The sequence below is a fragment of the Oryx dammah genome, unplaced genomic scaffold (genome assembly GCF_014754425.2).
Source record: "Oryx dammah isolate SB20612 unplaced genomic scaffold, SCBI_Odam_1.1 HiC_scaffold_6, whole genome shotgun sequence".
NCBI classification, from domain to species: domain Eukaryota; kingdom Metazoa; phylum Chordata; class Mammalia; order Artiodactyla; family Bovidae; genus Oryx; species Oryx dammah.
The window spans coordinates 29,877,998-29,903,919 of NW_024070190.1; the positions used below are offsets into that span (position 1 = coordinate 29,877,998).

The 25,922-nt window shown below is 37.4% G+C and overlaps 1 protein-coding gene across 4 annotated transcripts in view; it reads right to left on the bottom strand.

Moving 5' to 3' along the window:
• The window catches only part of VCL (vinculin), a 109,288-nt gene that overhangs the window by 54,302 nt on the left and 29,064 nt on the right, over positions 1 to 25,922 (bottom strand). For all 4 annotated transcript variants that reach the window (XM_040242400.1, XM_040242401.1, XM_040242402.1 and 1 more), the window contains exon 2: positions 14,023 to 14,093. In XM_040242400.1, coding sequence (XP_040098334.1) covers positions 14,023 to 14,093 — 71 coding nt within the window. The remainder of the gene's footprint in view (positions 1 to 14,022; positions 14,094 to 25,922) is intronic.

The window sequence follows — 25,922 nt, forward strand, 5'->3', positions numbered from 1 at the left end:
GATACTGAGGGTTTGGTTCCAGACCACCGAAATAAAGCAAATATCACAATAAAGTGAGAGACACAATGTTTTGCTTTTCCAGCACATATAAAAGTTATGTTTATACTCTATTATAGTCTATTAAGTATGCAATAGCATGATTCCCAAAAGAAAAACTACATACTTTACTTTTAAAATACTTTATCACTTAAAAAAAAAATGCTAACCACCATCTGATAATGCAGGGTTCCCATAAACCTTTGTGAAAAACACAGTATCTGCAAAGCACAGTGAAGTTAAATGCAATAAAACAAGGTATGCCTCCCTAAAGGAGAGTCTTATGGGCCTATTTAGACATATATTGCTCCATAACTTTAAATCAGAAAGCTCTCTAAAACACTCAGCAAGTTAAACTTTCACCCTACCTAAAACACATGTTGAGGGGTGGTGGAAACTATCCCATATCAAACTCACTATTTGAATAAAACCTAACCTTAGACAGTACAGTCACTTAGATTATAAACACTATTACAAAAAATGTATTCTGTTTGCTAAAGACTGCAGTGCTGTGGAGCAGAACACCTGAAAATACGATTTAATGGAAGTCGGATTAGCCTGGAGCACATCCAAGGAAGCAGGTCTTTACATCTTGGGACTTGTCCTCTGAAGAGAGAGAGAGCTGGTCAGATCACAAGCACATCCGATCAGTCGAAGCACAGACAACACTTGGTAGATGGGAAGGAAACAGGCGGGAGGAAGAAAGAACACAATCAGCTAGTGGATGAGGTTTCCGCCACTGTAGCCATGGCACCCAACATGACCATTTCCAACCAGGCTGACCCTGGCATAATGACCTCACAGGCAAAATCGACTGGCCAGGCTATTCCTGCTGTCTTCTTAATGCATGTTCAGACCTCCCCTCCCTTCTTATCTGGGCAGGGTCTCTCGGAGATCATGAAAGGACCAGATCACTTCCAAGTTTGAGAAACCCATCATAAATAAAAATAAAGAAATGCCAAAACAAGGTTATAAACATAGTGGAATATTCAAGTCTTTACACTGAGTAATTTTAATTGCATGATAAAGATTTTCTTTTAAGATTGCCTTTTTTTCTCTGGGACTGTATACATGGTATCATTTGAAGAAAATATTGAAGTCCAGGCCCTTCACAAATATAAGACCTGGGTGAGAGGCCAGGGGGTTGAGGGTAAGGAGTAAGCACTCAGTACCCTCTGCTTTCCTAAATTTAGAACCTAACCCAAGATCGGTAAAAATAACTGCTGATGCCTCAAAGATTCTCCCTTTCCTAGGTATTCAAGCATTTAAACTGTTAACCTGATGAATGAGCTCTAATGAAATTTCAGGCATAAGCAACGAGGGTGCAGTCTTTCTAGTACCCCTCAAACAGGAAGTATGGCCTCTAATCAACCCATTGTATCTTCATCTCTTTTGTGTATATACATATTTTTAAGAAATGATAATAATATATAGAGAGATTTCAAAAGACTCATGGAGATATGTGAAAATATTCTTTTATATACTCACCATTTGGCACAAATTTTACTTTAAAATAGCAAAAGCTAGACTCATTCTGTGGCAACCCAGGACAAACCAATATGCTTTGCTCCTGGCATTGCCATTTTGAGAAAGGTCAGGGAGCCTTAGCCATTAGTCATCCAGAAACCTGAGTGAAGGCCACAAGCAGTTACAGTTTTTAGGAGGGAGTCAGGAACACTGAGTACAATGATAAACTCTAATCTAGCTCAAGTAGCAAATGCCCAGCATCAACTGACCCATGTGTACACTGAATGGTAACACACTGTTCCAGCCCTGGGCTCCTAGATTTAAAGATCCTACAGGGCTTATCCACAAATCATTCCTTTCCTGACCTAACTCAGTGACAGTAATTTTGATTAAAATTAAAAACCACAATGAGTCATGAGTCATACTGAAAAAATTCAAAACCCTTTAAGGGCAACACCAAACTGTTTTTGTTAGAACATGTACATTGAGATAACAGAGCTAAAACACACATAAACATCAAAGGCTCACTAAATTCTTTTATTTCATATGATATTAGAAGGCTATGCAGCCAGTTTCAACTTCCCCTTCAAACAAAACCAAAGCCCAGAGACAACTGACAGAGAAGCAGCATGGAGGGGATGGGAAGGTCTGAAGTGTCACTGCTGCCCAAGTCACATCCTCCTCAAGTCTCGGTGGCAGGTTATTTGAAAGACAGTATGAGTCACAACTGCATCCTTTAAAGCCTGAATGACTAGTCCTAGTCTTTCTCCCCACCTTCTTTCACCTCCTATTCAAATCTAGCAGCTGTGAAGGAAGAGGAGGTTCAGAGCCTGCAAGGTTCAGTCAAGAACACTGCTATTTACAGGTCCATCAGCTCCTCTGGTCTTTCCTCCATCTCATGCTAGGGTTACAGCAGAAACAGATAAACATAGAAATAAGTGTGTCTTACAGATACTGCTGCTGCTGCTGCTGCTGCTGCTAAGTCGCTTCAGTCTTGTCCGACTCTGTGCGACCCCATAGATGGCAGCACACCAGGCTCCCCCGTCCCTGGGATTCTCCAAGCAAGAACACTGGAGTGGGTTGCCATTTCCTTCTCCAATGCATGAAAGTGAAAAGTGAAAGTGAAGTCGCTCAGTCATGTCCGACTCTTGGAGATCCCTTCCAGGCAAGAGTACTGCAGTGGGGTGCCATCGCCTTCTCCGTTACAGATACTAGTAGTTTTCAAATAGTAGTTTTCAAACGTATGTTGATGTTGTCATGATAAATAAAATCAAAATCTACTTTAAAACATTATAAATTCATTGTAACCTTTATTCTTATATATTCTTAATTAACTAGTAATAGTTTACCATTATTACTTGAAGGTCTTATGCTGAAAAAAAGTCAACAGTCACTATTCTACAGCAGAATGTAATGACTGCTGATGTAATGACACAGCAGAGGTGTAAATACCTAAACACAAATGAAGTGGAATAGACACAATAAGAGATTCCTAGATGGTTCAGTGGTAAAGAACCAGCCTGCTAATGCAGGAGAATCCAGTGGATTCAGTCCCTGGATTGAGAAGATCCCTTTGAGGAGGAAATGGCAATTCACTCCAGTATTCTTGCTGGGATAATCCCGTGGACAGAGGAGCCTGGCAGTTTACAGTCCATGGGATTGCAAAGAGCCAGACATAACTGAGCACAGACAACACAATAAGAAAATATTTTTAAGAAAACTGACAAAATCTAAGATGTGGTTTAAAAAAGAAAAAAAGAACACAATCTGGAAATAAAAGTCAACAGTAGGCTTAACATCAAGCAACAGTCATTCTTAAGAAAGGCTAGTAACAAAATAATGAACATAATTTAGGACCCAGAGAATCATAAGCTTATAAGGACTAAATAATACTGCTTTGAAACATATAAAGTCAAAATTGACAATTATGAGGAAAACTGCCGAATCTACAATTATTGTAGATTTCAACAGACCTTAATCATAAACAATTTATGATCTATAGTAAGACTATAACAAGTCAGATCAATAATATTTATATGTTGGTCTAATTGATAAAAAGAGAACTCTACACCCAAGCAGAAGAGAATACACTTTCTTTTTAAACACACACAGTACACTTACCAACACTGACCACTTATTATATCACAGAATTTCCAATAATCAATAATACATCTTGACTACTGGGCATAACGCAATTAAACCAGAAATATAACAATCAAAAAAGGCATATCTCATTTTACTGTGCTTCAATTCACCGCATTTTGCAGATACTGAGTTTTTTACAAATTGGAAGGTTTGTGGCAGCTCTGTGTTGAACAAAACTACAGGCACCATTTTCTCAACATCATTTGCTTACTTCATGTCTCTGTGTCACATTTTGATAATTCTAACAATATTTCAAGATTTTTCATCATTATTATATTTGTTATGGTAAACTTTGATATTATTACTGTAATTGCTTTGGTATTTTTTAGTAATAAGATATTTTTAAATTGAGGTATGTACATTGCTTTTTTTTAGACATAATGTTACTGCACAGTTAACAGACTATAGTGTAAATGACTTTTATATACACTGGGGAAAATAATTCATGTGACTTGCTTTATTGCAAATACTGCAGTAATCTGGAACTGAACCCACAATATCTCTGAAGTATGCCTGTAGTAAAAATAATTTTTAAATGTACTACTAAATAATACACATAGGTAAGAGGAATTCACATCAAAATTACAAAATATTTAGCACTGAACTACTATATATAAATGGGCTTCCTTTGTGGTTCAGCTGGTCAAGAATCCGCCTGCAATGCAGGAGACCTGGGTTCGATCCCTGGGTTGGGAACACCCCCTGGAGAAGGGAAAGGCTACCCACTCCAGTGCTCTTGCCTGGAGAATCCCAGGGAAGGGGGAGCCTGGTGGGCTGCCATCTATGGCATTGCACAGAGTTGGACACGACTGAAGTGACTTAGCAGCAGCAGCAGCGTAAGTACCTATAAGCTGTTTACAAGCTTGTAGTCAGACTTAGAGCAAAACTGAGAGCTCAAAATATATTTATTAAAAATAAGAAATACTGAACATAAAAGACAGAAATATTGAAAATAAGATATTCATATAATAAACAACTAAATAATGAACATAAGAGCAGAATTTAATGAAACAGACTTTGGGAAAAAAATAATAAAATATAAATCCCCCCATAAGAGTGATAAGAAAAAAAGCAGAAATAAACAATACTGAACAAAAAAGGAGAGATGAAAGGGATAATTTCTTAGAAAAGAATCAGATTGTTAAAGCTAACTCAAAATGAATTTAAAACCTGAATTAGACAATAAAAGGAATATGAAAGAGTAATCAAATTTCTTCCTCTAAAGGACACCAGACCCAGAGAAAGTTTGCCAAACTTTCAAGAATAGACAATCCTTTTGTTATATAAAATGTTTCAAAGACTAGAAATCTTATTTTATGAGACTAAAATAACCTTGATAACAAAACAGGGTAAGAAACAGAATAACAAAATAAAATTATAGATCAAGACCCCTCATGAACTAAGAAGCAAAGCCTTTTAAAAATATTAAAGTTGAATTTAGCACTGCATTTTCTTTTCTAAATCACAATCACATAGTGCTTGTCTCAGAAATGCACGGGGGGATAATTCCCTGGGGGTCCAGTGATTAGGACTTCACACTTTGACTGCTGGGGCCTAGGTTTGATTCCTGGCTGGGGAACTAAGATCCAGCAAGCCATGCAGAGTGGCAAAATAAGAAAAAGAAATGCATATACAGGTCACCATCAGAAAAGCTGCTATTTATGGAGTAGACTAAAGACCATCTTACAGAGTAAAGGATAAAAACTGCATGATTATCTGAGCAGATACAGAAAAAGTATTAAATAAAAACAAGCAATCATGACTTTTATTTTTAAAAAAGGTCTTACTACAGGAGAATAAATTAGAGGAGACTCTTCTATGAAAAAAGCTTAAAAAGTAACTGAGTTTATTTGGAGAAAATGATTGAGAAAAAAAGATAGAGAAGTTCAAGAAGGAAGCTAATAATCATGGAAAAAATTTTTCAGGTATTTTCACATATATTATCTCACTCATTTAAGCCTCACAATAACTAATATGTTATGAGAAGAGACTCTTACAAGGAAGGGCAAAAAACAGTCTTAGCATGCTTGATTGAGTACAGCCTGGGAGTCAGATAGTTTAGGGTTTGAATCTTAACTCCGCCATTTACGTACTGGGTAACTTTCAACAAATTACTGTGAACTACTCTGAGTCTCAGCTTCCTCATCTGCAAAATGAGGTGGATTAAATAACAAACAAAGCACCAGCTCATAAAAGGTACTCAAGAAATAGAGCTATTTTTTTTCAATTTGTTAATGTTGTAATTTTATTTAAAATTTTCCATAGCTAAAATGTATTTACATTATTTATATATGCATTTCAAAGGCATTTTATTTTGTAGCACAAAAAATACACAAAACAATTATCCTCCAGGTATAGTTTCTGAATATTATCTTATAAATAAATCTTGTCTTGTTTTTATGCATATTGTCCATAACAGAAATAGAGCTATTTTTATAGGGTTCTCTTGCATCTACTAAGAAAAGAACAATTAAGATTTTAAGTAGATAGAGGGGCAAAAAGCTAATTTTGCAAACGTCTTAATTTGAGAATGGACCTTTATAGCAATAGTGAAGGTAATAATTAAGGGAATTTCAGTCGCTAACTACTTTTAGTGTTTCTCTTTATATTTGCAGGGTAGTGTTGGGGTAGCCAATGGCTTCAAGTCATCTATATAATAAAGCAGTTGGATTAAATAATCTCTATGATTCTTTTTAATTTTAAAATATTATGACTTTAACTTCTATATAGGTTAAGAACTGTGTGTGCAGTACATGACAAATTACATCCGTAAAATTCCTCCTTTGGAAATACTCAGGAAAACTATAAATAGTTATCCTCAGAGTGGTATAAAGTTAGTTAGAAAAAAAAAAAGGAAAATGTGAAAGTCACTCAGTCGTATCTGACTCTTTGTGAGCCCATGGACTATAGCCTGCCAGGCTCCTCTGTCCGTGATTCTCCAGGCAAGAATACTAGAGTGTGAAGTCATTCCCTTTTCCAGGGGATCTTCCTGACCCAGGGATCCAACCAGGGTCTCCTGCATTGCAGGCAGATTCTTTACCATCTGAGCCACCAGGAGAGCCCATAGTCATTACTGCCTAAAATAGAGATGGGTGGACTACATGACTTCTTGGAAGTCAGATTAGGGAAAGACCACGTACCTGGATATCACAAGACCATCAACAGGAAACATGCTTTCCCATTTACATGAGCAAACTTAGGTGAGTTAACGTTTGTCAAACCTTAGTTTTCTTATCTATAAAATGAATGTATTAATACTTTGAAGTTGGTGTTCTCAGAATTACATGAGAAAATAAAAATACGTAAGTACCTCACCCAATAATACATACTCAATAAATCTGAGTTCCCTTGGCCCCTTGAGTTTTCCTCAATCATGTTACCATGACTAGTCTCTTGGCAATGGAAACCAAAGTATTACATGTTTAAAGTATTATTTGTTTACTTCTTAATTATTAAGGTATACAAAGTAAAATAAGGAGTAAATCCCTGCCAACATGTTTAGAACTCTCCTACGAGTTAATAAAGTACTCAGAGTTCATTACTGAGAAAACTCAAAACTTAAATCATTTTTGTTTGAGAAAGTCTATGAAAAACAAGTAGTACTCAACTATGGTTAATATGGCAAGTTCAAAGGTGAACTATTTAAAGTCTAAATGCTTGCTCTAGGTCAAAAGTGCAACAAATCAGCTGGCAGATGTGAATGATTATCTCACAGCTACTTGGTCATCTATGTTAAGTGACAAAAATCTCTTAAAGCAGCAGTGGAAAGGATCACAAAAAAACTTGGGGAAAAAAAAATGAGAATCACATATTAGCCCCAGAGAAGCAAAGTGCACTGAGTATTAATCAAAAAATTAATACTTTAAAAAGATGTGCTGGCCACTTTCACCAAGAAGAGTGTTTGAAAATTCAGATTTCGTCATAAATTATTCAGAGTGTTTAAGATCAAAGCAATTAAAAAAGCTAAATATGAGGGCTTGTGATCTAAAAACACAGCACTACTACTTTTGGTCAGAAGAGACCTAGATTAAGTGTAAGTATGTTTAAATCCTTTAGAAATTTCTTTGTACATGAATATCAGTCAAGATAAAATTATATCAAATACAGATTATAACTGTGCTTAACTAATAAACTTAAAGGGTTAAAACAAGACAATTTCCTAGGAAATATGATTAATGGCCATTCTGTACATTTCCAATACTATATACACCCTTTTACAAAGTATTTTAGGAACATTCTTTTATTTGATAGGCATAAACATTACAATATGTTTCAAAAATAGTCCAAACTAATGACTCAATCCAAGTTTTGATGATTTCAAGCAGACTGTGCAGAGCAGCACTGAGACAGAGTGGCGGCACTTCCCAGCTCTAAATGAAACCGTCATCTGCCTGCCAACAGACAAAATGCATTATGCCCATTTAAATAAGTTCGTACCACAAGGCCACCTCACAAGTGACACTTTTTGACATGCTCAGACACTGAACACCCCTGGATAAGAGTCAAGAACTGCCTTCCTTATCCATTTCTGCTCCATTGCAGAAATAAGAATGAAATTCCACTGTATACCACAACAGCAATTTTTCTGAGGCAAATAAAATAGTTTGCCATAAACATTTTTTTACCTATAAGAAATCAACCTGAAGCAAATCCATGCTGACGGAAAATGAATCTGGTCATTTTGACATACAGCTTCCTCTCCTTCACTAACACCTACCTATTATTCACCTTGTATTGACTATGAATCTTCCTGAAGAACTACCTTCATCTTGTCATTCTACTTACTGTTCAAGAAGTGCAAAGTTTCCCTGCACCCAACTCCAAATTCCTCTACCTGGCCTCCAAGAGCGCATCATGTGGCCCAGCTACCCAAGCTTAGTTCCCATCACTCCCACTGTGACTTCCTTTCCTCACAGCCCGCATGACTGACTCATGCTATTCATTCCACCTGGAGTATTTTCCTTTCTCACCACACCTGTCCCCATTTCCAGTATGCTCCTTTTTCCCTCCCTCTGTCCTCCCAAGTCCCACTTCCTACATGAAACGTCTTCCTACTATTTCTACCTAAAATGATAGCACTCCTCAGAACGTCTATTACAGTTGAATCAGTCTGTTTTACAGCTCTTCAATTTGAAACTTCTTGAAGCATTTTCTCAAAAACCTCTTTGCAGGAACTTTCCTAGTGGTCCAGTGATTAGGAATCCACCTTCTAATGTAGAAGATACAGGTTCAATCCCTGGTGAGGGAACTAAGATCCTGCATGTCTCGGGGCAACTAAGCCCATCGTCAGCAACTGGACAGCCCTCACACCACCAGCTAGAGAAAGTCCATGTGCTGCAACAAAGACCCAGTACAGCCAAAATAAATAAATATTTTAAAAGGAAATAAAAAATCTCTCTGTAATAGCAGGTCACCTTATTCACTCCATGATACACAGAAGAATAAAACTCTCATTTATGACCTACCCCCTTGGGTATACCTGGAATTATGCACAGTTTTCAGCCACAATATCTATATTTCCACTAATTTCTCCTCCACTAAAGAAAGCATAATAAAAAGCTGGTGAACATATTATACTTCAATAAAGGTAAACGGAAAAAACTGACACCTAGTGAGTTGGAATGAGAGGGATGTTATTATACATGTGATCTTGAATATGATCAATTTACATTGAAAAAAAACCCAAGCACTTGCAAACTTTGGCACTTTATCACTATTAATAAATAATTTGTAATACATCTTACAAGTGATCGTTCATAATAAGAATGCTTAAAAACTGCTATTCTATGTAGCACTTAGCACGCTACACACATAAAAAGTCATCAGTAAATACTCAATTAACCAATTAGTGTGTCTAGCCCATTAATCAATCAATTGCACATAAATATTATCGCTGCTGCCACTGCCTGATAACAATGATTGATGACGATGACACAAAATACAAATTTGGGGTACAGCAGCTAAATCTCCTGCTGCCAGACTCTAAGGGGAAAAGTAACTTCTTATAGGGTGAGTCTAACCAATATTTTGACAGTATAGCATGACCATGGCACTCCTGAAGTCTATGAATATCACAGTTTCTGTGGCAATCATCATGCAACCCTACACCTCTTGTGCAACAGTGTGGCTATTAATGCAATCTTCGGTAAAATTAGTAAATTGTAAACTCTATCTGCCAGTGCAGTCAGGGATCAGATAACGTTTGCTCCACCCAAGAACAAGTCTTCCTGTGACAAAGCAAAACTTGTTATATATTAAAATGGCCCTCAGTTTTATAATAACAAATTGCCAAGCATTAGAAGTCCCTTATCAACAGTTACAACCGGAATGTATAATCTTTAACTGATACTAAAACATTCTATAACATTCCAGCATGCCCCCTTAACTGCCAGTCACACAAATAGACTATGATTTTATTTTCAGACCCCCCCAAAACCTGGTAAAGTCAAAGAATCTGAAAATGACATATCTTTTCCTAAAAAAATCTCTACATCTACATCAGATTGCTTAGGTATAAATCCATCTACAGATCATCAGTCTTCTGTTTTCTTTAGGCCTGACATTTTAACAATCTAGAAGAGACTAATCTAAGAATAAATTTTTTAACTTATTTTTTAGTGTTCCCAAAGCAGCAGACACTATTTAGAAATCCTTGTGAAAGTGGAGGCAGAGGAAGCACCAGTCTATCATGCCCTGGAAACTTCCAAACATCAACCAAACAGCCTAAAAGAATGTCCTACTCAACAGTTCCAAGGATGTCATTAATTGCTTCCATCTGTTTCCCTCTCTGTCCCCTCCCCATCCTAGTCAAGGCATCTACTAAAGCTATTTTTTGCTTCATTTTGCATTCTAAAGAAAAACATAAAGAAGCCTGATGTTTTAAACTACAGAATATTTATTTTTCCTCATATCTGGTTGATAACCACGGTCATATTATTTCTGTACTCCAGGTTATTTTCAGGTAACATTTCAGAGTGTGGCATATTAAGACACGTACTTTTTAAAAACTGTGCAGTAATTATTTCAGTTGGTCATAATACAATGTTTTCTCCCAACTCCTCAAGGGGGGATTTCCCCCCATAGTATGATAAAGGTTAAAACCTCTAAATGGTTTCATCCATTGATGATCCTTTCCTAAATCAATGCTTTTATTAAATGTTACACAAAGATGATCTCTAATTTGTCATTTATTCCACATTTATTGGTTAGAATTCCCCTCATCAATTAGGGCTATTAGGTTACTGAGAAATAAAGTACACATAGGAGAGAAAGGATAGTTATATTTTTTTTTTCTCTTTTGATGAGAACTTTTAAGATCTACTCTCAGCAACTTTCAAATATACATTACAGTATTGTTAACTATATTCTCCATGCTCTCCATTATGTCCCCATGACTTATTTTATGACAAGAAGTCAGTGCTTTTTGACACATCCCTCCATCTCCCCACCTCTGACACCCACCCATCTGTTCTCTATACCTATGAAGTCATTTTTCAAAAGATTCCACATATAAACCATACAATATTTGTCTTTCTTTGACTTATTTCACTTAGCATAAGCCCTCAGGGTCCATCCATGTTGTTACAAATAGCAGACTTTTCTTCTTTTCTATGGCTGAATAACATATATCTCACATCTTCTATATCAATTCACCCATTGATGAATACTTAGATTCTTTCCATATCTTGACTATTGTAAACAATGCTGCAATGATCAGGGGGTGCAGACAGATTTTCAAGATGAGTAATTTTGTTTCCTTAACATAAATACCCAGAAGTTGAATTGCTGGATATGTGATAGTTCTATTTTCAATTCTTAGAGGAAGCTCTGAAAAGATAGGATAAACACTTAACTCTTCTTTAAATTTTCCATTACCAGAGTAAGGGGCTGGGGACCTAGTTAACACCAAGGGTGATCAATGAAGTTTTGTTTTGTTTTAAAGTTATCCACTCTTTTGAGAATGTCATCACAACTAGGGTACTCCTTAATTTTTTTAAGTCCCCAAGGAAGCCTGTGAGACAGCACACAGCATATTTCAAAAGTTTATCTCTGGAAGTAAAGTGTGAACTGTTAGTTGCTCAGTCACACCCGACTATGCAACCCCGTGGACTGCAGCCCGCCAGGCTCCTCTGTCCATGGGATTTTCCAGGCAAAGATACTGGAGTGGGTTGCCATTTCCTTCTCCAGGGGATCTTTCCAACCCAGGGATCAAACCTGGGTCTCCTACACTGCAGGCAGATTCTTTACAGACTGAGTTCTGGGAACAAGCAGAAATCAGTTTCCTGAAGAAATTCATTTACCAATCAAATGATATTCATAGACTTGAATATGAAGGGTTGAAAGGAACTTTTTATAGGTTCATCAAGTCCAACTTACCAGATACTGAATCTCCCTATACACTATCTCACCAAGCTCTGTACCTTCCAAGGGGTGAGGGATAAATGGGTATCAGCTAGAGTTGTGTTTTTATTATAAAGTAAATGCAAGTTTAATTATAATACATTTAACTGCCAGCATTGAACTCTTACTTATTACCAGGATGATGAAATGGCACATAAAGTAGGCTCATACTGGTTAGATCTGGAAGAAACCTAGGAGGCCACCAAGTCCAAGGAAGGCAAGTTTGAAAAGATATTCCCACAAAACAGACTGCAAAGAACAGATGCTTCTGGTACCTTACTTCCTAACACATGAACATTCTGCAGAATTAACAAAAACATGGTTCTGTAGAAGCACTCACTCAAGTAACTTAGAAATAAGGCACCAATATGGGTGAAATTTTGCATCTGTTCAATGAAAATAATAAAACATAAGGAAGATAAAAATAAAGGAACACTTTTTGCTTTATTTTGAATTGTGATATATCATGTAGATACCGAAAACTGCAAAAGCCTATGTATAATTACAAAATAACCACTCATGTAACTGAACAGTTAAATCAAGAAATATACCATTATTAACACTTTAGAAGCCCCTGCATTCCTCTCCCTCATATAGCCCTCCTTTTTCATCCTTGAAACACTACTATTCAGACTTCTGTGTTCATTATTTCCTTGTTCACCTTTATCTTTTTACCTTACAGGCATCCTTAAACAACACAATTTATTTCTACATGGTTTTGAACTTTAAATAAATGGAATCTACCTACATATGATGAATGAGATGGTTAGATAGCATCACCAACGCAACGGACATGAATTTGAGCAAACTCTGGAAGACATGAAGGACAGGGAAGCCTGGCATGCTGCAGTTCATGAGGTCGCCAAAAGTCGGACAGGACTTAGTGACTGAACAACAACAACCTATATATCTCTATCATTCACTTTCCTAATTATTGTTGAGATTCATTTTTTTTTTAATTCATAAAATTGACCATTTTAAAATGAGATATTCTCATTCCTTTTTACTAATAATATTCAACTGATGATTATACCATGATTGTTTTTATCCATTCCAATGTAGGTAGACAAATGATATCATGAACAATGTTGATATCAGTATTCTTGTATATAGATCCTAGTGTACAAGGGTTTAAGTTTCTTTAGGGAACATACTGGGAGGCAGTGAAACTGCCTATCTTCTGCTTTACTAAAGACACATTGTTTCTCAAAGTGGTTGTACCAATTTACATTCCCAACAACAGCATATGGGTGTTCCAGTTACTCCACATCCACACCAACAACTGACAACATCAGACTTCTTAATTTAGGAGTTTATAATAGAACAATTTGTACTTTTCTGGTGACTAATGACATAGAGCACTTTCTCACAGGTTTACTGGCTATTTGGATTTCCTCTCCTTTCAATTGCCTATTCAAATTCTTCGCCTCTTTTGTTTTTTAACAGAATAGTCATCTTATTCTTAATGACTTGTAGAGGTTCTTTTTTTTTTTTTTGTCTTATGCATCAGCCTTTACTTTTACTTAGGACTTGACAAGAAGCTTTAACTAATCAAAAGTTAGTAACTCTGCTTACTTTACATAGGATAGGTCAAAATGCTTAGAAATTTAAATTTAAAATGCTGAAATATGTTACAATATTTTTTTAAGTTTGTATCTACTGTTATTGCTGAGCAAAAGTATTTAATACATAATCCAGACTCATGCATGCTAAGATCAGAATATTTCTAAATCATTTCCACTCTGAAAAACAAAATTCAGAAGTCATAGTTTGATTAAAAATTATGTCAAAAATGTTTAACACCAATGAATAAAATCAAGAATAGAAAACTTGAGTGTTGAAAAATGAAAAGCTGAAATTTCAACTATAAACAGAGCTTTATATATTTTAAAATTTCCTTCTACGATCACGATTTTTCCTTTCCTAACAAAAAGACTATTCTGCTTAGCAATAGAAGAATGTTTAATTACTTACTTAATAAATGCTGGTGGCATATCTCTCTTCAAAATCTGATCCTCAGTGGTTTGAACAGTCTCTTTTCCAACCTACAGGGAAAAAAGATTCACAATTCAATTATAAATTCTCAGACTTTTAAAACTATTACTTAAACATATGGGAAATATCACAAACAATCTATCATTTAAGCTTCTGGATTCAAAGATAATTTCTAATTTTCTTTTTTAATTATCAGGATTGCTCCTATATTTCCTTCCATAATACAACTGGATAACAATATGGAGTGCAAACATAAAATATAACCCCTTCTCTAGAGTAATTAATTTGAAGGCATCATTGAGCACATTGAGTGAAATAAAGAAATTCATCATTGAGAATATGTATGCGTGTACTTATTTATGTTTAATCATAAACTGCCACATCTCTGAAAAACTACACGAAGTACATGAATCTAGTTAGGTAGGTTAAAATGTCTATTCAGAAAATAATTGACATTACTGGAACTGGGAAAATATATAAAGCAATTATAACTCTGAAACTAGAACCAAATATATGAAAATACACAGCTTAACTAGTAATCAACATGATGTTTTCCCTAATCATCAGTTCAGTCGCTCAGTCGTGTCCGACTTTGCCATGGACTGCAGCACACCAGGCTTTCCTGTCCATCACCAACTCCCAGAGCTTACTCAAACTCATGTCCATCGAGTTGGTGATGCCATCCAACCATCTCATCCTCTATCATTCCCTTCTCCCACTTTCAATCTTCCCCAGCATCAGGGTCTTTTTCAAGGAGTCAGTTCTTCCCATCAGGGGGCCAAAGTACTGGAGTTTCAGCTTCAGCATCAGTCCTTCCATTGAACATTTGGGATTGACTGGTTTGATCTCCTTGCAGTCCAAGGGACTCTCAAGAGTCTTCTCCAACACCACAGTTCAAAAGCATCAATTCTTTAGTGCTCAGCTTTTGTTATAGTCCAACTCTCACATTCACACATGACTACTGGAAAAACCACAGCTTTGACTATTAGAACCTTTCTTGGTAAAGTAATGCCTCTGCATTTTAATATGCTGTCTAGGTTGGTCACAGCTTTTCTTTCAAGGAGCAAGCGTCTTTTGATTTCATGGCTGCAGTCACCATCTGCAGTGATTTTGGAGCCCAAGAAAATAAAGTCTGTCACTGTTTCCATTGTTTCCCCATCTATTTGCCATGAAACGACGGGACTTCGTTTTTTGAATGTTGAGTTTAAAGTCAACTTTTCACTCTCCTGTTTCACTCTTATTAAAGGCTCTTTACTTCTTCTTTGCTTTCTGCCATAAGGGTGGTGTCATCTGCATATCAGATGTTATTGATATTTCTCCCGACAATCTTGATTTCAGCTTGTGCTTCATCCAGCCTGGCATTTCACATGAGGTACTCTGCATATAAGTTAAATAAGCAGGGTGACAATATACAACTTTGACGTACTCCTTTCCAGATTTGGAACCGTCTGTTGTTCCATGTTGGGTTCTAACTGTTGCTTCTTGACCTGCATACAGATTTCTCAGGAGGCAGGTCAAGTGGTCTGGTATTCCCATCTCTTGAAGAATTTTCCACAGTTTGTTGTGACCCACACAGTCATAGAGCAACTTGAAATCATATATAATGTTACATGCTGTAATGGAATAGACAGTTTTACCCCTTGCTAGTGGCAATGTAAACTGGTACATTCTCTTTGGAAAAGCATTCGCTAATATGTGTTAAGCAAAAAGCAAAGGAGAAAAGGAAAGATATTCCCATTTGAATGCAGAGTTCCAAAGAATAACAAGGAGAGATAAGAAAGCCTTCCTCAGTGATCAATGTAAAGAAATAGAGGAAAAGAACAGAACGGGAAAGACTAGAGATCTTTTCAAGAAAATTAGAGATACCAAGGGAACATTTCATGCAAAGATGGGCTCAATAAAGGACAGAAATGGTATGGACCTAATAGAAGCAGAAGATATTAAGAAGAGGTGGCAAGAATACACAGAAGAACTATACAAAAAAGATCTTCATGACCCAGATAATCACGATGGTGTGGTCACTCACCTAGAGCCAGACATCCTGGAATTTGAAGTCAAGTGGGCCTTAGGAAGCATCACTACGAACAAAGCTAGTGGAAGTTATGCAATTCCAGTTGAGTTATTTCAAATCCTGAAAGATGATGCTATGAAAGTGCTGCACTCAATATGCCAGCAAATTTGGAAAACTCAGCAGTGGCCACAGGACTGGAAAAGGTCAGTTTTCATTCCAATCCCAAAGAAAGGCAATGCCAAAGAATGTTCAAACTACCGCACAATTGCACTCATCTCACACGCTAGTAAAGTAATGCTCAAAATTCTCCAAGCCAGGCTTCAGCAATACATGAACCATGAACTTCCAGATATTCAAGCTGGTTTTAGAAAAGGCAGAGGAACCAGAGATCAAATGGCCAACATCCTCTGGATCATGGAAAAAGCAAGAGAGTTCCAGAAAAACATCTATTTCTGCTTTATTGACTATGCCAAAGCCTTTGACTGTGTGGATCACAATAAACTGTGGAAAATTCTGAAGGAGATAGGAATACCAGACCACCTGACCTGTCTCTTGAGAAACCTATATGCAGGTCAGGAAGCAACAATTAGAACTGGACATGGAACAACAGATTGGTTCCAAATAGGAAAAGGAGTACGTCAAGGCTGTATATTATCACCCTGCTTATTTAACTTGTATGCAGAGTACATCATGAGAAATGCTGGGCTGGAGGAAGCACAAGCTGGAATCAAGATTGCCAGGAGAAATATTAATAACCTCAGATATGCAGATGACACCACCTTTATTTATGACAGAAAGTGAAAAGGAACTAAAAAGCCTCTTGATGAAAGTGAAAGAGGAGAGTGAAAAAGTTGGCTTAAAGCTCAACATTCAGAAAACGAAGATCATGGCATCTGGTCCCATCACTTCATGGGATATAGATGGGGAAACAATGGAAATAGTGTCAGACTTTATATTGGGGGGCTCCAAAATCACTCCTGATGGTGACTGCAGCCATGAAATTAAAAGATGCTTACTCCTTGGAAGGAAAGTTATGGCCAACCTAGATAGCATATTCAAAAGCAGAGACGTTACTTTGCCAACAAAGGTCCATCTAGTCAAGGCTATGGTTTTTCCAGTGGTCATGTATGGATGTGAGAGTTGGACTGTGAAGAAAGCTGAGCGCCGAAGAATTGATGCTTTTGAACTGTGGTGTTGGAGAAGACTCTTGAGAGTCCCTTGAACTGCAAGGAGATCCAACCAGTCCATCCTAAAGGAGATCAGTCCTGCGTGTTCAATGGAAGGACTGATGCTGAAGCTGAAACTCCAATACTCTGGCCACCTGATGCGAAGAGTTGACTCTTTGGAAAAGACCCTGATGCTGGGAGGAATTGGGAGCAGGAGGAGAAGGGGACGACAGAGGATGAGATGGCTGGATGGCATCACCAACTCAATGGACAGGAGTTTGGGTAAACTCCAGGAGTTGGTGATGGACAGGGAAGCCTGGCGTGGTGCAATTCATGGGGTAGCAAAGAGTCAGACACAGCTGAGCGACTGAATATGTGTTAAGAAACGAATCTGTCCTATCTAAGAATTCCAGTTATGAGAATATAACCTATAAGCAATAATACCAAGTGTGCTAATCACAATATTTCTAAAAATATTCACTATCATGCTAGTTAAAAAAGTAAAAACATTAAAAAAAAAAAAAACTTATCCAACAATGCGGAACAGTTAATTAAATTAAGATATATCTTTAGCCTTAGTACTATGCAGCCATTAAAACAATGGTTATAAAGACTCAGCACTGTGGGAAAATGTTTATGATGTTATAATTCATTCAAAAGGATAAAGAAAAAATCATAAGTACACTATGATTAAAACAAACCACAAAATCACTATCATAAGGCCAAAACCCTGAAAGAATATAAAACAGAATGTGTTTATTAATGCTTGCAAAACTTTGAGTGAATCTGTATCTGTATGCTCTGTCTTCTAATTTTCTGAAATGTGAATATAAAATTTTTATTTTTAAAAAAGTAATATTAACATATTACTCTGGGTTACATAGGTACAGTTATTTCCTATCAAATGATTTTAGTAATTATCTGTCATTTTATACCAAAATCTTTCCAAAAAGTAATGGTTAAAAAAATTTTTTTAATTTAAAATACTGTCACATTAACCAGATTGTGTGTATCTGTACATGTATTCACTATACTACAAATGATATGTATACTTACCCTTTCTTCAAAATCATTCCTATGTAGGGCTTGGATGTCAATTTTTCTTTAACTATATCATATTATAATATAGAAGAAGCAAACTTTGATATAAGGGGTAGTGAAATTTACCCTATTATCAATATAAAATTATTTAGGAATGTTAAATCACAAATACAAACCAGATTTCAATGCAGAAATTTATGAAATTTTTAAAACCCAGATGGAAATTTTCTCAATCCTATTATTTAACTTTTTATTGAGTTTAAAGAAGAAAAACTAGTTTAAAAAATCCCAAACGCACAGTAAAGAAGCTAAAATAAATAATATAATAAATAATTCTCAAGAATTACCAGTCAGGCATGAGTTAATGAATACAAGTTTTTTTCTCTCAAGTTAATAGCTCAGAAAAAAGAAAGACACATATACCACTGTGTAATAGCCAGTGCTTTTGTAGACAATAGACAGTCTGTATCATAATAAGAGCCTTTCAGATCAGCAGCTAGTTCTCTAGAGTTTCTCAGATCAAAACATGACAGAATATTTCCAGATGTATTGTTCACCAGAGTTTCCAACAAAACTTAGCCATTCAAAAAGGCCATGACTTCATGAAGGAAAAGATGAAGTTCAGCAAAAAAGTCACTAGTTCATTCTAAGCATAAGGGGCTTAGAAAGATACTCACACTTAGATAAATGGCAATCCCTTTTATCTTATACACCATGTGTACACATACAGAGCAAGAGCTAGAGAGAGACAAGAGCAGACAAAGAGTGAGCGAACTGGGGGGGGTGGGGGGATTCCTCTTATATCTCCTTTAGAAAGTATTCAGTTATTCAACATTATTAACATTTACTGAATGCAACTGCATGTGCAGTCACTGTCTAGGTACTTTACACAAAGCAGAAGTAAAAATAAAGTTTCCTGCCCTCATGGAAGTTATATCCTAGTGGGAGTAGGCAGCGATAGCACAAAAGTAAACACATAAATAAACAACAACAACAAAAAATCACGCCAGGTATTAGTAAAGATGATGCTATAAAGAGTATGTAGTTGGAGTGAAAAGAGAAAGAAAGTGTAAAGTGAAAATGTTAGTAGCTCAGTTGTGTCCAACTTTTTGCGACCCCATGGACTACAGTCTACCAGGTTCTTCTGTCCATGGAATTCTCCAGGCAAGAATACTGGAGTGGGTAGCTGGGAGCCACAGAGAGGACAAAGAAGTAACACTGGAGCTGAGACTCTGAAGCTGAAGAACAACTACTCATGCAGGAGCTGGGAAAGAATTATCCAGAGGGGGAAGCAAGAAAAAGACCCAACGCAGGAAAGTCTGGGTATACCCAAAGAGCCCTCAACAGGCCAGAGTGGCTAAAGCTCAGTGAGGAGGGGTGTAGTGATAAGGCTGGGTTTTCAGAAGAAGGCAAGGGGGTTAGATCACAAACAGCTTTTTAAGGTCAGGTTAAGATATAACAAGAAGCAGGAGAGCTAAACAAGAGACAGACTTGATCTGATTTCTTTTTTAAGTTTTGGCTGCACTGGGTGGAATCTTCCCAATCCAGGGATCAAACCTGTGTCTCCTGAACTGGCAGGTGGATTCTTATCCACTGGGCAAAAAGGGAAGTCCTGATTTTTTCTTTTAAGGTCATTTTGCCTGTTATAAGGAAAAGTGATCTTTGCAGGCAAGAGGAAGCAGAATGACCAGTTAGAAGGCTACTGTAGTCATCCAGAGGAATGATAGAAGTGACTTAAAACAAGACATGAAAGTAGAAATGGAGAATTGATTTTCTTGAAGAGTTAATGGAACTTGCTCTTGGAATGGGTGAAGTAGGGGTTAGGGAGTGGACTGAGAGAAAAAAAAAATTTGAAATGACATGTAGGTCAATTAAGTAAAATGTCTTCAAAGGCAGCAATGCCAGAAGGCTGATATATAGCAAAGATTTAAGATAAAAAGATAAAACAATCATGAATACACCAGGCAAAACAATGTAATAGTTTTTCAAATAGCAAGTATTCTGACCCCAGTAGAGGTAATTACTAACAAATGAATTCTATTGGGACTTCTCTGGTGGTCCAGTGGCTAAGACTCTGAGCTCCTAATGCAGGCGGCCTGAGTTCAATCCCTGGTCAGGGAACTAGATCCCACATGCCACAGCTAAAGAACCCACATGCTTCAGTGAAGACAGAAATCACACAGGCTGCAACTAAGACCTGGCAAAGCCAAATAAATAAAAATTTTTTTAATGAATTCTATTAAAATATTTTGTCTCTTTTGTAAAGAAAAAGGTAAATGAAGAAGAGAAATAGACAATAAAAACATATTCAAGGGCTACTTATTTAAAAGCTATTTTTATGTACTTAAGTGATGGGTACTAAATCTGATTACTTTAAGCTGCATTCATAACTGCAATGATAGTATCCATAATTGCTCTGATCTTCAATACGCTCAGCTTATAATTAGGTTACATACAATGAATGGTCCTATTTTTAAGGTACACATAAAACATGTTTATGTAGAATGAATGCCATTTCTACTTGGGGAATTGATTTTTGGCAATGCTGGCCAATAGAACTTTCTGTTATGATGGAAATGCTCTATGTTCTATTTAATTTGTGCCACCCAACACAGCAGCCATTAACCAAGTGTGGCTACTGAGCACTTGAAATATGGCTAGTGTAAGTAAGGAACTGAATTATTACTTTTATTTCACTTTCATTAAATTTAACCTTTTTTATTATTAAGACTTTTTCATTGGAATATAATTGCTTTACGATGTTTTGTTCCAAACTGGGAAAGGAGTACATCAAGGCTGTATATTATCACCCTGCTTATTTAACTTATATGCAGAGTATAAGAGTACCTCAGAGTACATTTCACAGAGTACCTCATGTGAAATGCCAGGCTGGATGAAGCACAAGCTGGAATCAAGATTGCCAGGAGAAATACCAATAACCTCAGATATGCAGATGATACCACACTTATGGCAGAAAGTGAAGAACTAAACAGCCTCTTGATGAAAGTAAAAGAGGAGAGTGAAAAAGTTGGCTTAAAATTCAACATTCAGAAACCTTAGATCATGGCATCTAGTCCCATCACTTCATGGCAAATAGATGGGGAAATAATGGAAACAGTGACAGACTTTTATTTTCTTAGGCTCCAGAATCACTGCAGATGGTGACTGCAGCCATGAAATTAAAAGATGCTTGTTCTTTGGAAGAAAAGTTATGACCAACCTAGATAGCATATTAAAAAGCAGAGACGTTCTTTTGCCAACAAAGGTCCATCTAGTCAAAACTATGGTTTTTCCAGTAATAATGTATGGATGTGAGAGTTGGACTATAAAGAAAGCTGAGTGCCAAAGAATTGATGCTTTTGAACTGTGGTGTTGGAGAAGACTCTGGAGAGTCCCTTGGAATGCAAAGAGATCAAACGAGTCAATCCTAAAGGCATCAGTCCTAAATATTCATTGGATGGAGGACTGATCCTGAAGCTGAAACTCCAATACTTTGCCCACCTGATGCGAAGAACTGACTCATTTGAAAAGACCCTGATGCTGGGAAAGATTGAAGGCAGGAGGAGAAGGCGACGACAGAAGATGAGATGGTTGGATGGCATCACCCACTCAATAGACATAAGTTTGAGCAAGCTCTGGGAGTTGGTGATGGACAGGGAAGCCTGGCGTGCTGCAGTCCATGTCTCAAAGAGTCGGAGACAACTGAAGGACTGAACTGAAACTGTTGTGTTAGTTTCTGTTGTACAATGAAGTGAATCAACTCTGTGTATACATACATATAACTCCCACTTGGACCTCCCTCCCACTCCACCCCACCCATCTAGGTCATCGCAGAGCATCAAGCTGAGCTCCCTAGGCTATACAGGGAGCTATTTATGTTACACATGGTAGTGCTTTACGTCTGGGATGAATTGGTAGATATGACTATTTTTTAAACAGTCATTTTAGGTTTACAACAAAATTAAGGAAAAGATACAGAGATTTCCCATACACTCCCTGCCCCCATACCAATTTAGTTCAGTTCAGTCACTTAGTCATGTCCGACTCTTTGAGACCCCATGGACTGCAGCACACCAGGCTTCCCTGTCCATCACCAACTCCCAGAGCCTACCCAAACTCATGTCCATTGGGTCAGTGATGCCATTCAACTATCTCATCCTCTGTCGCCCCCATACCAATAGCCTCCCCTATTATCAACACCCCCCACCAGAATGGTACATTTGTTAAAACGGATGAGTCTACCTACCACTGACACATCATAATCATCCCAAATTCATATTTACATTACACTCCTCTCTTGGTGTTACACATTCTATGGATTTAGACACATGTATATTGACAGGTATCCATCATCATGGTATTAAGCAGGGTATTGCCCTAAAAATCCTGTGTTCTGCCTTTTCATCCCTCTCTCCACCCAAAACCCCTGGAAAACATTGACCTTTTTACTGTTTCTACAGTTTTGCCTTTTCCTGAAAATCATATGCTGGGAGGGATTGGGGGCAGGAGGAGAAGGGGACGACAGAGGATGAGATGGCTGGATGGCATCACTGACTCAATGGACGTGAGTCTGAGTGAACTCGGGGAGTTGGTGATGGACAGGGAGGCCTGGCGTGCTGCGATTCGTGGGGGTCGCAAAGAGTCGGACACGACTGAGCGACTGATCTGAACTGAACTGAACATCATATAGTTAGACTCACATGGCATGAAACCTCTTCAAACTGTCTTCTTTCATTTAATGTGAATTTATGGTAGCTGTGGCTAGCAGCTACCATACTGGACAACTTAGGTCTATGGAACTTGCACTGTTTCCTAAACTGGTCTTCCTGCCTCCAGGCTTCCTTAATTCACTCTTCATACATCTGGTAGATATATGTTGCTTTTTGCCTTTGCTACTTGGTGTCTTCACAAAAGAAGCCAGCTGGGCCTGCAGAGACCGCAGTTGCAGGTGGAGGAGAGAAGGATCAGACAGACCAAGCACAAAGAAGAGCACAGGTCAAGGCTCAGAAGTGTTTGAGCACACCGTTAATAACTAGACAAGAAAAACAGGCTGGTGTGGCTTTAGCAAAGGAAATGAAGTTGGAAACGCAAACTGGAGTCAGCCTGGGAAGGGCTTTGTATGCCAAAGTGAAGGCAGAGAGGATTATGTAACTTAACCTGCCCATGTATTCAAAGGCTGTCATCCTTTGTACTAGATCTGGATCTTTTCAATTCGGTGTTCCATCACTTTATCAAGTATCAAGTCAAGAACTTCAAAGAAGCCAGTTTCTAAAGATATGCAGGACCAGAAAGGCATTTCCTATGTGTAAACAGCTAACAAAATCTACAGAGGAGAGCCAGAGACAAAACTTCCTGTTTTTAAGCCATCAACCAGGAGATAACACTTTCCTTCTCTCTCCCCACACTATCAAAACAGAAATAGTTTCTACAGGAGCCATTTTTTCCAAGTAAAAAGAATAGAACAATTCAGAAAGGGATTCACAAAATGCCCTTTGTCAACTAGCAAGAATCTTCACGGCTTGTAGGAAAACATTATTCCTGGAGATCAACGTTAATATGGGGAAGCGTATGATTTCCTAATACAGGCTACAACTGAGCAAACAGGAGGGTCAGTGGTAATCTTGACAAATGCTTCTTGAACCTGTACAGTACCAGGTCATCAAAATTCTTGACTAATTATGTCAAATGTTTGCTACATACATGTTAAGAGCACATGTGTGGTAATTTGGTGATTTGATTTCTAGTTACAGCTTTTCCCAGGCAAGAATACTGGATTACCATTCCCTGCTGCAAATAAATGACTACGTGACCTCAAATAAATCATTAAATTACTCAATTATTTCTTCCATACTACATGATCTCTTTAAGGGTCTCCCTACTTGTCTACTGTGTGTTGACCAAACTCTCTTTTAGCTCTCTGATGTAGAAAAATTTTACCTTACGGTCTCATTTTCTACCTCAAATTCTTTTGGTGAGCAAGAGAAGGTATAAAACGATTAATAAATACAAAATGTAAAAGCTCTTATTTCCTACACATTTTATCTGTATGTTTTATGACTGTGAGATGCCTAAAGTAGATGCCTGATTTTTTTAACCTTAAAATAAGCCTTATTCCCTCTGGGAAAAACAGACCTGTATGGTAAGGTGTTTTTTCAAAATGAATAAAAAATGACATATAAGGTCTTAGTTTTATATTATAGTCTTAAATCCTGAGCAGGTTTTTCAGGTCAGCATTCAACAACAACCCTTTCAAAGTAATCCAGCTTTACAGTAAATACATTTTATGGCTTCCAAACTGCATTCCTTTGCTTAAACTCAGATTTTTTGGTTCTATTCAATGCTAAAATAATTTCTTTTATTTTCTTCTTCAGAGAACTGCTTGTAACTCTTGAGGCCCAATTCCACTTCATTCAATGAATAGGCAGTAAGTGCCAACTATGTGTCTGCTAGGTGGTGAAAGAGAATGAGATAAGAAATAAAGCATTCTTAGACATATAAACTGAAATAATGGTAGTGAATGAGTAAAAGACCTGGGGGCATTTTTAAGGGCTTGGCAGGAAGCCTTGTTTCTTTTGAAGAGCTCTTACTTTGTTCCATAGTTAATTTAAATATCTTTTGTTCACTTTGTGACTTTAGTTCCAAGTTACTTGCAAGAAGCCTTTTGTCTTCAGCTGTTGTTATACTCTTTTATCACTATCTATCTCAATTTGGTTCAATAATACAGAGATATGGTTTCTTTTTAGCAAAAAAAAAGCTTGGCTGATTCAAGTCACTTCCCAGACTAAAAAGTATGTTAATGTAGATGTCTCCCTTAGCGAGGCTAAGTGTAAGAAAACTGGAAGACAAAACACAGCAAGTTGGACCTGTGTTAGTGATTTGTACTGTACAAGTGGTAACTATAGAGCATTATATTAAAATGGTGGCAGGGAGATGGTAATCAACAGAAGTTGCTAACGTATTTAGACAAGAAGATACAAATATTGAAAACATAACCCTAACTTACAGTTAAGGTGCCAGTGGGCCGAGCCAAGGTATGAGGTCAACTGACTGACCTACTGATTGTGACCAGACAAGGGAATATGCATTCATCTGCCTATTAGTTTGGCTCAGTATGAGACTGATCAATCTATTATTTGGAACAGCCATTCTGATAGGTTGTTGTTGTTGCTGAGTCACTAAAAAAAATGAAAAAGCTGATATGACACCAGAACAACAACACGTCCAATTCTTTGAGACCCTATGGACTGTAGCCCACCAGGCTCCTCTGCCCATGGGATTTCCCAGGCAAGAATACTGAGGCGGGTTGCTATTTTCTTTTCCAGGGGATCTTCCCAACCCAGGGATCGAACCTGCATCTCCTGCTTGGCAGGTGGATTCTCAACTACTAAGCCACCTGGGAAGCCCATTCTGATATGTTGCCATGTCCAATACTATGTGCGGGTCATACAAGGGTAGTGAAAATGTATGTGTCTCAATATAAGCAACACTTTCAATTGTTTTCCTACAATGGTTGGTGACGGACTTGTGATCCATCCACTCACTCACTGGTTCCTTTTGTATCATTCAAAGATGACACACCAGGGACTTCCCTGGTGGTCCAGTGGTCAAAACTCCATGCTTGCAATACAGGGACTGGGAATTCAATCCCTGGTCGGGGAACT